General features: G+C 39.1%; 1 protein-coding gene across 1 annotated transcript; it reads left to right on the forward strand.

Moving 5' to 3' along the window:
• Window positions 1-11,445: 11,445 nt before the first annotated feature.
• On the forward strand, window positions 11,446-13,975 carry LOC112722815 (pentatricopeptide repeat-containing protein At4g16390, chloroplastic). The gene has a single exon (XM_025773989.3). The coding sequence runs from the start codon at window positions 11,679-11,681 to the stop codon at window positions 13,794-13,796; it is 2,118 nt and encodes a 705-aa protein (XP_025629774.1). The 5' UTR covers window positions 11,446-11,678; the 3' UTR covers window positions 13,797-13,975.
• Window positions 13,976-14,590: the final 615 nt, after the last annotated feature.

A 14,590-nucleotide genomic window follows, 5' to 3' on the forward strand; every position in this document is an offset into this window, starting at 1 on the left:
TTTCTGGATTAATAGAGTTTGTTTAGTCAGTTATGAGTATTTTCTGCATTTCATGATTTGTGTGTAATTGATTGACAAAATCATGGTTAAACCAAACTGAAAACATAGTAAAAATGCACATTTACACAAGGATTATACATTGTTATATCACAAATCCAAGATTTGGAATATGCAGTTCACAAGCCATGTGAGGCAAAGTTTTCATAAGGTAACACAGAAGGTACACCAGACAAAGTTTACAAAATAAAACTCACATGTAACACCCTAACTACCAAAGCTCACGCTTCCGGCTGTGCGACTCTGATAGTTCGGACATTACGACGACACTTATATTATTTAATACTAAAATATGAGCCTGTTTAAAACTTTAAATCGCAATACCGTTCCCAAAAAGAATAGTTTCATTCGATAACGTACATTCACAGAATACCATACAACTTACAAAAGCTCATAAAAGTACATCCATATATATACACACATATATATATAAATAATATTACAAGCATTAGACAATACAATTCCTATCCCTCTTACAGATTATCTCAAGATAAAGGCGAGGGTACAAATAATAATCTAAAGCAATACAGAGCATCTCAACAATAACTAAATAAACTCTTCGTAACTTCTGCGCCCATATCCTGAAAGGGAAAAATGTAGGGGGGGTAAGAACATCATCCTCGAAAGGGTTCTCAATAGAGGGTTTTTAGGAATTATTGTAATAGGATACATGAAGATAACCGCACCAGTGATTGATAACCGTCTCATGCCTCTTTTCAAAAACAACGATTTACAATGAAAGTAAAGTCGGAAATCTTTTCTAAAAGAGGAACCATTCAATTCTCAAAGACTCAAAAGCCTTTCAAAACAGTTTATCTATGCTGAAACAAAATAGCCTTCATATTTTATTCCAAACCAGAAACACAAAACTGAAATCAACCATCGGTTCATCTCATTCCAACCACGGCCCTAGGCCCAAACAATCCAACCATCAACCAATCACCACAGTCCAACTGAGTCCCAGTAGCAAACACAATTAAGAAGATGCAAGCACAAACAAACAGTTATTACAAGTAGAACAATTAGCAATTAATCACATAGGCAAACCAAGTATAATATGCACACCCAAACAATGTCACATAGATGCGTATGATGCATGCCTGTCCATAGTGGCTGATGATATCATCTGTCGGTTATAGAGCCAACCCGACAAGTCCTGGTAGCTAACCATTGGACTGTCCCTCTGTCGCGCATCCCCAACTCGAGTTATACTCATCATAAACTTGATCATAATCATGATCCATATCCATCACCTTCACTGGCGAATATTTACGGGGGCGAGCTCATCCGAGACTTTCACAGTGCCCGGCCACACTTACGACATAGGGTCAAAAGAGCTTCGGATCTCAACCTGGAGCACGTGGTGGCTAGCCACTGCTTTCTCCCAGGGAAACTCTTATCTCCGATAGTGGAAGTGCAACATTCACATTTATCAATGATTCAGCATAAACATGCATTCAATCTTATCCATGGATCAACATCCATCTCAGCCATCCGGCTCACGGTTCAGTCCAGAACCAGCCAATATTCATATCATACACAGCCATTCCGGCTCACGGTTCAATCCAGAACCAACCATATATAATCATACACAGCCATTCTGGCTCACAACAAAACAGCACTTCCACATTCAACATCATCAATTCATAAAATCGGCATTTAAGCCATAAATCACTTTTTCCCAAATTATTTCACTTTGAAATCAAATTTCAACTCTTTTCAGCCTTGGCTTTAAAGATCTCATTTCTCAAATCATCTCAGGCTCATAAGCCAAATTTACTCAAAGTGAGTTCCCTGTTTAAAACAAAGCCACTTTCGGCATTCTCTTTCCAAAACTTCCAGAACCATGACAAGTTAAGGATTTATTTCAAAGTATTCAAAACCACCCGTCCAACAATGGGATTTTATAATAAAAGCTTCTCGGCAGAGTCCCAAGTCTTTAGGGAAGGTCAACCTATATCAATTCCTTAAAATTCATTGAAACTCAAATCATGGATTCTCGGTTTAAGTAAATAAAACTGAATTTATTATGAAACCGACCATACAAAATAACAAGTTTCAACCCGGTCCAAAAATCAACTCATTTGAAAAGGAACTGGTTCATTTAAATCAAACTACTTTCAGGTTTCTTTTTGGAACCCATTTTTCTAACTCTTCCAAAATGCCTCAAACTTAATTGCTCAATCAAAAGTCTAGATTCCTTTGAAATCACTAAAAGCTCATTTTTATATTGAAATCAGTATTAGAGCATCATTCTTTCCTTCAATGATTCAAACGGTAAAAATAGTTCATTTCTAAATAAGTCAAACTCAAGGCATAAGGTTCACTAAATAAATTAAACTTGAAAATATAAATATTCTTTAATAAATCAAATAATACAACTTCTCAAATCCAATCCTTTTTAAATAACATTTCAAACAAGACTTGGATTTTGTAGAAATTTCGGCAGCACCTCCCCTAAAACTTGGACTTTTGCCACCCAGTTCGGGTCCCAGCTAAACCGTTTCTCATTCCTTTTCAACAGCTCAAAACCAGAAATCAATTCAAACCAAGCTAAATCCAACAGTCGCCTCAGTGGCATATCTCAAGAAAACCATTTCAAAATCAACTCATTATCAACCGAATTAACTCATTTCCAAAGCTTTAAAGAAATGGTTCAGTAACAAATCATTTGTCCAAGATCAAGTCAATTAAAGTAAACCAGGCTGAATTCAAAAGTGCATTCGACTTTTCACATCATCAAATAATTGACTCAAATCAAATCAATCCTCAACGGATTAAACTCAGATTTCAAATCTTTAAAGAATCACTTCAAAATATTACATTTCACAAAGCCGCACAACAATTCAACCAAACCAACATCCATAATCAGTCGAGTCAATCAAATAACACATAAGGCAGATACAATCACCAAATACACAATATCTCACAACAGTATCCATATGTAATAATTCCAATACTTAAAACATAGTTTTTAGAAAGCGTCCCTACCTCGAAACGCAATTCCATAACCCAAACTCCTCATCAAGTCCTTTCCGCCTCAACCCGAACTGACGGCAACCAAAACCTCAGCTCCCAGCCACTTTCGCATATAACCGTAGCAACACTAATCGCAACATATAACAACCGAAGCTCAATCTTATAGCAATTAACGCCACAAACCTCAGTGTATGATAACAGAACGGTAACCAAAGGACTTTCAAATCGAAACGCTTACCGAACTAAAGAAAGAGCGGCTGAACCGAAACAGCAATGGTCTCTGAACCGGTTTGGCGGCAGCCCGGCAGCCACCTCAAGCGACAGCGGTGACCTGAATAACATGCAGTGACAATGAGGTTCCCAGAAACTCAATGGAAAGGAGAACCAACTTAAAACCCTTACCAACAAAGTTTTCTGATGGCGGCAGTGGCATTTTTCCGGCGGTCAGGCACGGCGGCGCGATTCCCTCCTTTTCTGACAGCGACACTCGCGGCGACAACCTCCCCATTTTCTCTCTCCCAGACGGGTTCCTCTTCCCGACAACCCTAACAACGACAGCAACCCTAGAATGGTGATCCCGGCATCCACCGAAACAAAATAGAATCAGATCGGCAGTTCTAACTAACTCCGGCGACCTTCTAGTGGCAGCACCGAAGGCATCTGCGGTGGGAAGACAGAGGCAGCAGCGATGGCCTTTCGGCGGCAGTGACCGACGACTGGGTGGCGCGACTCTTTCCCCCCATCGCGGTCCTCTCCCTCGTCTTAGATCTGCTCTGCGACGGCGCAGAGACGGCGGCGCGACTGGAACTGGGTGCGGCTCCACCAACCTCGCGTCTTCTCCCTCAGCGGCGTCCATGGTTCGCGCCTCCAACGTGACAGGCAGATCGATGAGGAGGCCCAGCAGCGCTAGCTTTCCCCTGGCGATGACAAGGACGCGTGGACCGCCGTAGCGGCGCGATGCGGTGAGGGCGATGGCGGCGCGGTGAACTCTCTCTCAATCTCCACCCTTGGATGTGCGACGGCATTCCTTTCTCTCCCTCTGTTAGAGACGGCGGCGACAGTGGCAGTGGCACCCACCGCGCCGCCTCCCTCTTCTTTCTCAAATTCTGTTTCCTTCCTTCTTCATATGTCTGGGTGTGTGTGTTTAGGGCAGAGAGGGGCAGCAGCTGCGGCTGCGTGGGTTTGAGGGAGCTAGGGTTTTATTTTGAAACTTAGGGTTAGGGGTGATTGGGTAATTTCACATGAAATTGGGAATAATATAATAATTGAAAACCAAATTAAATCCAACACTAATTATATATAGAAAATACTATTTACTCATCAATTTCACAAATTATTTTCCATAAAATGCCCAAATCAAAATAATTAGAAATAATATAATTAAACCCCTTTATTTTTCCAAAGTAGCAGTATTAATATTTAAAATATTACTTATCTAGTCCAAATCATATAAAATCCTTATTATTTCATAACTACCAGTCTTATACCTTAAATATAGAAAATAATCCAATAATTATAAAATTGGATAATAATCATAACTTATCTCAAGTTCAATAAATCAAAACTTGCCTTAATTATCTTTAATAAAATAATCTCTGGAATTAAGGCTATAAATAACTATATGATTTGAGACTTGATCATAATAAGACTTTTCAAAAGTTCTGGGTCTTACATCACACACTATGTGAGTCCAAGTAGTTTTCCAAAAAATATATCCTTAAACATATGCAGTTTTCAGAATTCTGGTGCAGCAGCCAAAAAACATAAACAACAAGACAAACAGATAAGTCTTAGGTAGCGTTTGTTTTGAGGTACTAAGACAGAGACTGAGAGACTGAGACTCAGTATCATGTTTGTTAGTTCAGAGACTGGTACTAAAATTTCTGTCTCTGTCTTTAAAATTTCAGTATTTCAGTACCTCCAAAAAGTAGGGACACAGGGGACTGAAATTTTTAGAGATGGAGACTGAAACTTTAATAACATTTTATACCTAAAATACTTTCATTTCAATTAATTAATTCCAATTTTATCCTTTGTGCAAATTAAATTAGAGTTTCATTCTTGTTTCAATTCCTGTCTCACATTTTGCACCAAACAGAATACTGAGATTTATTTCAATTTCTGTCTCTTAGTCTCTGTCTCTCAGTCTCAGTCTTTCCGTCTCTGTCTCTCCACCAAACGCTACCTTATAGTCTAAAATTCCTAGTTAACTAAGTCTGTTTTGGTGGCCTGAAATTTGGTGTTGGAATGAACTTCAATAAGTCTGAAGAGGTTCCTCCACTTGATGTAGCAACTATTTTCTTGGTGATGGCCTCAAGATTTTCTGGTGTAGATGCTGGTTGGTGGCCTGTTTGTGGAGACAGAGGACCTGGTGGCCTAAAGGTCTTCAGCTTGGGCCTGAGTCTGGAACTTGGCTGGGCTGGTGGTGCAGGACTTGGCTGGGCTGGTTCACCTTGAGATTGCTATGCAACAACACCCAAAATAAGCCAGTTAGTAAGAAAAAAAAAGAGTAAACAAGTTAGACTGCATAGTATACTATAACATTTACCACTGAAGGGGCATATTGAGAAATTGGCATTTCCTCTTGTGGAGCATGTGGCCTCTTGGGCATCTTTTTCTTATGCTTCTTTAGCTTAGCCTATTCTAGGAGTAAAACAATAATATGGCAAACCATTCAGTTCTAAATAGACACACAGCCAATGACACCAGTAAACTTAAAGAACAAAGAGCATAGCAAAGTAAAATTCAGATATCTAACTCTAATTTCCTCTAAAGTAGGGTTCGGCCTCTGATGCATGGGTTTGTTCTGAGTGTGGCCAGAAGTTCCACCCTGAACAATGAGTTAAAATTTCAATTAACTTTGGTAGTATTCCATGGCTGCAGAAAGAAAACCAAATTATGGAGAAAATTCTTCCATACTTTGTTATTTCTCCTGCTTTTTGGTTGCCAGTTAGGGTTTTTAGGTGCTCCCTTACATGTTTTGAAGTAGTGGCCAGCCTCTCCGCATTTGCTACAAGTAACCTGAAAGGTCCTTCTAACCTTGCTGCCATCAGTTGGAGCTGGAGGTGTAGCTGATTCCTTTCTCCTCTTAATTGGTCTACCAACAGGTCTCACAATTTTTGGTGGATCTGCCTTCAGTTGGTCAGTTAGTTTCCAAAACTCTTCATTGGGTACATGGTTGATACAGATGTCATATGTATTCCTTATTGCCTCCATAGTGAGAAATGAAGACACGAAGTCTTCAGCTAATTTTACCCTCACTCTGGATATGGCTACAACAGCATGAACACAAGGTACACCTACAGAATAGAATTTAGCAAATATAACATCTGCCATAGCTCAACAACATTGCCAAAAAAATTGAAACTGATTTGACATGCATACACCTAACCTGTGAGTTGCCATAAGTTACATGTGCAGGTTTGATTTTTCAGGTTAACCCCCAGCTTGTGTGTATTCTTGGATACCTCAAACACAACCCTGTCATTGTCACCACACCATTGAGCATTCCACTTGTGACTTTGTGGCTTAATCTATTTGTCTAATTTTATTTGTTGTACTGGAGCCAGCTTTCCTTTATATGCCCCTAGGATCCTCTTGTGTCTAGCCATTTTGTTCATAACATGAACCCGTAGCTCCTCACACAGTTTCAGGATTGGTTTCTCCCTAGCCTCCACAATGACTGCATTCCAAGACTCACACATGTTGTTTGTCACAGCAGCGTTCTTAGGATAGTGACTGAAAAATGCCCTACACCATACCTTAGGGTCAAACTTACTCATGTATTCCCAAGCTCCATTACTCACAGTTTTCAATCTATCCATAGCAGTCTTGAACTAAACTGGAGTTGTGCTCCTAGATTCTTCCCAAACACAACCCTTAACCTGTTTGTCCCTAAACCTCTTTTCACAGTTTTTCCACATATGCAGCACACAGTTCCTATGAAATGCATTTAGCATCACCTCTTGGACTGCCCTTATAAGACCCTGCAGAATATGATATCACACATTTAATCTAGCAGAAAACTCAACAATACATAATGCTAGCTAGTAATTATGAAACTTACTTTCTGTTGATCAGACATCAAATGCCATCCAAAGAGCATGCTTGCCCCGAAGTCCTCCTGAAGGCAGGTCAGAATCCATTTCCAATTATCAGTATCCTCAACCCTGGTAACACCAAATGCGATCACAAAGAGATGATTATTTGCATCTTGGGTCACTGCAGAAAGCAGTTGGCCTCCATAGTAACCCTTCAGAAAACATCCATCCAACCCGATGAGTGGCCTACACCCATTCTTAAAGCCTCTTTTGCAAGCATCAAAACTGATATACAATCTCTGAAACAAGTTTGGCCCTTGTGGTTGGGGTAAGGTGTTCATATGTGCTGTGCTCCCAGGATTGCTCTTGTGTATCTCATTCAGATAGTCCCTTACCTTCCCAAATTGAGCCCCTTCACTGCCCAACACAGTCTCCCTAGCTTGCTTTATTGCTCGTGTAATCATCTTCCGATTCAGTTGAACATTATAGTCTTCTTTCATATGTTGCATTGCCTCCCTAGGTGTCAACTTTGGTTGCGTTTTTAGTCGCAGCCCCAATTTCTCAGCCACCCATTTTTTATCAGCAAGGTTGCTTCCATAATCCCGGCCACATGTATGCTCACTGTGAAATGTCTTGACCTCAAAAGACTTGGTAACCGAGTTCTTTGACACAAAAATTAGCCAAGGATAATCTTCCTCAGCACAGGCTGCTCTAACTCTCCCCGGCTCATTTTTTAGGTACATGCAATCCCTTCCATCTTGCACAAAGACATCCTTAAGTGCTCTTTTAAATTGCTTTATAGTTGCAAACTGCATCCCTAGCCTAAACTGCACTTTTCCAAATGTTTTGCCCTCATTAAAATCTGGACCAGAAGGGACCCTCTCATCATCAGATGAAACTGGAGTCACAAAACTCTCAGACTCATACTCATAAACAATATCATCACCATCAACGAATTTCTCACCAGCCTGAGTTGCAACCCCCTTCTGCCCCACATTTTCCTCACTAGCTGGGCCTTCCATATTACCCAGATCTGGCCCAACACAGCCTCCACTACCTGGGCCTTGGCCCAACCATGAATCTCCACTGCTAGGCCCACTTTTCATTTCTCTATTCAGAACATGTTTCATCCTCCTCTTACCAGTATATCTCATGGAGGCCCTTCTCTTTGCCATGGTGTTAGGTGAACAAGACTTCCCATTTTTTTTCTTTTTATTTTGTACATCAACAGACTCCTCAGAACTCTCAGTTTCATACTCAGGAGGAGGGGGCTTGTAAGCTTCATCTTCAGCACTCTCGTATGAATCATAGGAGGAGGAAGAAGATTTTGAAGAATCTGTCACCGCCAAGACATCCTCATCTTCAGATACCATTTCCTCCTCCACAGACTCATCGTCAGTTACATCAGGGATATCCACTCCATGCTCAAAGTAAAGGTGGAACTCCTTCAGATTATGCCTCACAGTGAAGTCGCACATGTTGTTGATCTCCTTATCACCATAGAGCACATGCAGACCATCCTCGAACTCAATAACAGTTGGGTCGTGCCAGTAGATTTGTTTGTATGTCAAGTACCCCAAACTCTTGAAAAGTTCCTCCAAGTCCTTCTTGTTTACGAAATCAATATCCATTGGAGAAAACTTCTCTACCTTCCCGTCTAAGTAATGTAGCTTACCATTAGCTCTAACAAGCTTTCCGCCATAGTTAAATACAGAGATCACAAACACAGACATCTGTAACATTTAAAAATAATTTTACTGTAATGTACAACAATGCCACCAATATTATCATCACTAATACCACTACATACAAATTTCATTACCCGAATTACTCACTACGTTTATCAACCCCTAGCATTATCAAACCCTAATTAAAAACAGTGTTTATTCTTAACCACTTTATCCATTAATCATACTAATCATCTCGAACGTAAAGTTCCTCACATCACACCCCGCATAGACATGCATGGAAAACAACTACATTCTCAACTAACACAATCTGAAAATTGAAAAACTGAACTAACCTTTCACTGCCGTCTCACACAGTCAACGTCTATGCCCTGCACACGTTCGTCGTAGATTCGATTATACCAGACTTTCGTTCTAGCGTCGTGCAAAGGTTCTGGAGGGAAACAATGGTGGAAGTTGAAATGTTAGGGCTTTTTAGTGAATGAATGAAAAGAAGAGGGAGATTACAGTAAATGTACTTCGAAAGTGAGGGGGAATATTAACCCAATGCAACGACGCCGTTTGAGTTGCAGGGAGGGGGTTTTGAGTCCCTGCAACAAATTCTACTTACACGTGGCACATGCAGTTGACAACTCAGCTTCCACCTAACACGTCATCCAGGCAACCTGTTAGCAACCGGTCATAGGGGTCGATTCGTTCACTTATGTCGTTGGTTGAGGATCCGGTTGAGGTTTCTGGATGATAAAGGTACGATATGTCCCACTTTAAAATGTTCAGGGGCCGGAAAGGGTATTTACCCTATATTATATTAAATGATAAAGTATGAGAAACAATAATTTTAGTGTATAATGTGTCCAATAAAAATTAAAAAGAGATTGAGATGCATGTTGTGCTAGTGGAATTTTTTTCGTTTATAAAATAAAATAATTAATTATTTTTTAAAAAAGATTTTTCAGCTTTAATTACGTGTATATGATTTTTTTTTAGTATTAACAGCAAGTTCACTGTATTCTCCGATGGTCCTCTGGACCGGGAACAACACCCAAAATCTGCTCGCATAGCTTCTCAATGGTCCATCCCTGATGGTGCTGCTCCCACCCACCTATGTATCCACTCACAAGATCACTGTCAATCCTGAGTCCCAACTGATAGGCCACGTCTTAGAGGGTGATCGTCATCTCCCCGCACGGTAAATGAAATGTATGGGACTCAAGCATCTACCTCTCTATCAACACCGAGGCAAGCGACCAATTATGTTCAAACTCAACCATATAGGCGACGTACTCAAACCCGGCTCGTCTCATATATGGCCTAATCTGCTCCGGCGGCCGTGTCATCAAATTTCGACTGATGCGCAAGATCTGAGACGCCTACCATATGAAAAATAAATTTAATCAAAAAAGGTTACCATGAAGAAATATAATAGCAAGTTCACTTTTTATTCAATACAATAAAATAAAAAAACAAGTTAACAAATCATACCACTCGATCAAACCTCCCAGCGATGTGCTCAACATGATCCAATCTATACATCTCATGCTCATAACCCAATAACTGCTGCTCCATCGAAACACAATCTAGTAAAATAAAATCACTAGATTATTAAAAAATAAACTAAATGAAAAATAGCTTATAAACCTACTAATTTTAGGCTTACTCTATTTAACTGACGTCATCATGTAACTAATTAATTTATAACTAACTCAACCTTAAATTTTATTGCTCACGTTTTTTTCTTGTCTAACTTAACCTAATTGATTATTTCACTAAATACCTTCTAATTCACAACGCAATCTGATAGCTCTGACTGAATTATCTAATAACATGATTTCCTATATATTCTTTAATATGTTTATAGACAGTAAACAGTAACTATACTAAAAAACAGTAACGTAAAATAATCTACCCAACATAACAACACTTAAAAGTACATCTAACTAACTAACATGTAAACAATAAATCTGTTATTCTAACCAATAAAGAATCTACACCTAACAATTTTATCATGTAAACACTAAAACAAAGAATTCTACTTAAGATAACAAAATACATTATTTATTTACTAACTTGGAATTGAGAAAATCGCCCACACTAAATTTTATGGATGTCGAAAAGGCAGAAAAGAATAACAGAAAAAATTTGAAAGAGAGAATAGATGAAGAAAATGACAATAAAAAATGGTCTCATCAACTTATATAGTATGACGGGGTGCGGTGAACTCTATATAAATTATAGAGTTCGCCGGGGTACGGCAAACTTGTTCTTAAATACAAAAAAAAAAAAAAATCGTATACGCGTAGTTAAAGCTAAAAAATTTTTTCTGAAAAAATAATTAATTATTTTATTTTATAAACAAAAAAAATCCTGTGCTAGTGACAAACATATCAATAAAAAATATTTAAATTATTAATTACAGTTTTATATAATTTTTTTATTGAAATTTTTTATACTTATTAAACTTTATTTAAAAAACTAACACACAACATTGATTAAAGTATCGGTACATTTTCTCTTAAATTCAATGGTTTTTAGTTGCTGAAAGATGAAATCATAACCAACAAACCATTGTGCATGAATTGAACTACATGAATCCGGGTATCAAATATAAAAAAAATTAAAGTAAAATAAAATAATGTTTAGAATTTAGTATTGCGTTAGTTCCTTTTTCTTTTCTTCCTCTTTATTTTTGTATTTTTTAAGCAGGCAGAATTGAAGGGGATTAGAAAAATAGAAAGGAAAAAGAAAGATATTATTTCAGCAAGACGAATTGACATTTCCATCCCGCACATTCACAAGAGATACATGATATCGGAAAGGATAAGATGGTAAATTACGCTGTATCGTTTTCGCCATTGCGCGATAAGGCTCTGTGAAGTGTGAAGGTGTGTGGATTGAGCAACTCAGAGTGGCGAAAATGGCTTACCATGTTTGCTCCTCCCCTTCCCTCCACTCTCTCTCACCGTCGATCGGTTCTTCGTCTTCTTCATTCAAATTCAACCACAAAGTCCGAAACTTTGCTTCCTCCTTTCAACCACCCTCCACTCCGCTAACGCCTTCTCAATCAAGAACTTTTCTCCACGCCAACTGCGTCTCGCTGCAGGAATCGGTTCTGAAGCTAGCCGAAGACGCTGACATTGAAAAAGTTTCCAAATTTGAGGACCCAATTGAAAAATCCTCGTCTTCCTCCAAGAATTACGTGTGGGTCAACCCCAAAAGCTCCCGAGCCAAACAGCTTCGGAAGAAGTCTTATAATACAAGGTACACTAATCTTGTTAAAATTGCAAACTCTTTGGACTCGTGCAACCCCACTGAGCATGATGTCTCTGAAATTCTCAAGAGCTTGGGGGATAAGGTTTTGGAGCAGGACGGTGTAATTGTTCTCAATAACATGGTGAGTTCCCAAACCGCACCTCTTGTTCTCAAATACTTTCAGAATAAGATTAGACCGTCTAGGGAGGTGATTCTTTACAATGTGACCCTCAAAGTGTTTAGGAAGTGTAAGGATTTGGATGGAGCGGAGAAGCTGTTTGATGAAATGCTTCAGAGAGGGGTCAAACCTGATAATGTTACATTCTCAACTATAATTAGCTGTGCTAGGATGTGTTCTCTGCCTGATAAGGCTGTTGAGTGGTTTGAAAAGATGCCCACCTTTGGGTGTGAGCCCGACGAAGTTACATACTCGGCCATGATTGATGCTTATGGACGAGCTGGTAATATTGACATGGCTTTGAGCCTCTATGACCGTGCCAGAACAGAGAAGTGGCGAATTGATACCGTGACTTTTGCAACATTGATTAGAATGTATGGTGTGGCCAAAAATTACGATGGGTGTTTAAATGTCTATGAAGAAATGAAGGTTCTTGGCGTTAAGCCTAACATGGTTATCTATAACACTCTGTTGGATGCCATGGGGAGAGCTAAGAGGCCATGGCAGGCCAAGAGTATATATAAAGAGATGACTAGCAATGGATTTTCACCAACTTGGGCGACCTATGCATCTCTCATACGAGCCTATGGCAGAGCACGATTCTGCGAAGATGCACTCATTGTCTATAAGGAAATGAGGGAAAGTGGGCTGGAGATGAATACACTTCTTTATAATACCCTTCTAGCTATGTGTGCTGATGTTGGCTACATAGATGAAGCATTTGAAGTTTACGAAGATATGAAAAGTTCTGGGACTTGCAATCCCGATAGTTGGACCTTCTCATCCTTGATTACCATATATTCTTGCAGTGGGATGGTTTCACAGGCTGAAAATACGTACAACGAAATGGTTGAATCTGGATTTGAGCCTACTATTTTTGTGCTGACATCACTTGTCCAGTGCTATGGAAAAGCCAAGCGTACGGATGACGTTGTGAAGACATTCAATCAACTATTAGATTTGGGACTCACTCCAGATGATCGCTTCTGTGGTTGTCTTCTGAATGTTATGACCCAAACACCAAAAGAAGAACTTGGGAAGCTAGCAAATTGTCTGGAGAAAGCTAATCCAAAGATCGGGTCTGTGGTAAGATATTTGGTGGAACAGAAGGAGGGAGATTTTAGAAGTGAAGCATCAGAACTGTTCAATTCAGTTATTGATGCGGTAAAGAAGGCCATTTGCAATTCTCTTATTGATCTCTGTGTCAACCTGGATTTGTTGGACCGAGCTTGCGAGCTTCTTGACCTGGGCTTGACACTCGAGATATATACAGAAATACAGTCCAAAACTCAAACTCAGTGGTCGTTGCATGTAAAGAGTCTCTCACTTGGAGCCGCGCTGACCGCATTTCATGTCTGGATAAAAGATTTGTCTGATGTTTTGGAATCTGGAGAGGAACTTCCACCTCTGCTTGGAATTAACACTGGGCATGGAAAGCACAAGTATTCAGATAAAGGTTTGGCGAATGTATTCGAATCACATTTGAAGGAACTGAATGCTCCATTCCACGAAGCTCCCGATAAGGCTGGCTGGTTTTTGACTACACTGGAAGCAGCTAAATCATGGCTGAAATCTAAGGGTTCGCCTGAATTAGTTGCTGAATGATTCATGAAATTTATGTTCTCCGTTTTTATATTATAATGTTTTTCCAGGGAATGATGAACCATGTAATTTATATGCGTTTTCATTTGTCTCTTGACGAAATTTTTGTACTAGATTCGGAAATAACAATTGGTTTATATTGGATGCCTTATAGAGTAATGAAGACACTATCCGGATGTCAATTATCTGTTGTAATGGTCGGATGATTTCTTTCAGGGAAGTCACATTAATTTTGTCATATTTTCTGTGTGCGAGTCTTGCAGTCTTGCCAAATATTGAAATAAAATATAAGATAATTGCAATGTTAAGCTTTTGGAAAAGTTACTCCAAGATAATAGCATTTTAATGCTCTTGAAATTTATTAATATATAATAAGAATGTAGTTGTGGTCTTTACTTGACAAGTGTTGAGTCTCATACAATGACAAGTGTATAAGCTAAATGTTTGACAAGTGTTAAAACAACAAAATTAATAAAATAATAAAAATTAAATTAAAAGTTCTGTAATATAAAAGAGTATTGGGCGGGAGTTCAATAAAGTTCAAATTCAAAGCCATTTTGTTCCACTTCCAGCTGTCTATCACTTTAAAAATCATTGTTTCTTTCTCATCCTCATATATATGTTTGTTTCTTCAATGAGAAGAGATGGTCAGAGACAGAAATGCAGTATTTGGCATGGAATAGATGGCGTTGGCAGAATAAAGACTTCCTCCGGCGACGAAGAAGGGTTAAGGGTGAGAGAGAAAGACGAGAGAAAGACAAAACGAAGCAGAGGAGAGGAGAAAACACGACGGAGGG

The sequence above is a fragment of the Arachis hypogaea genome, chromosome 11 (genome assembly GCF_003086295.3).
Source record: "Arachis hypogaea cultivar Tifrunner chromosome 11, arahy.Tifrunner.gnm2.J5K5, whole genome shotgun sequence".
Lineage (NCBI taxonomy): Eukaryota > Viridiplantae > Streptophyta > Magnoliopsida > Fabales > Fabaceae > Arachis > Arachis hypogaea.

Bases quoted from the DNA above. Each gene is read 5' to 3' on its own strand.
- LOC112722815 (XM_025773989.3), top strand. From the start codon at position 11,679: ATGGCTTACCATGTTTGCTCCTCCCCTTCCCTCCACTCTCTCTCACCG.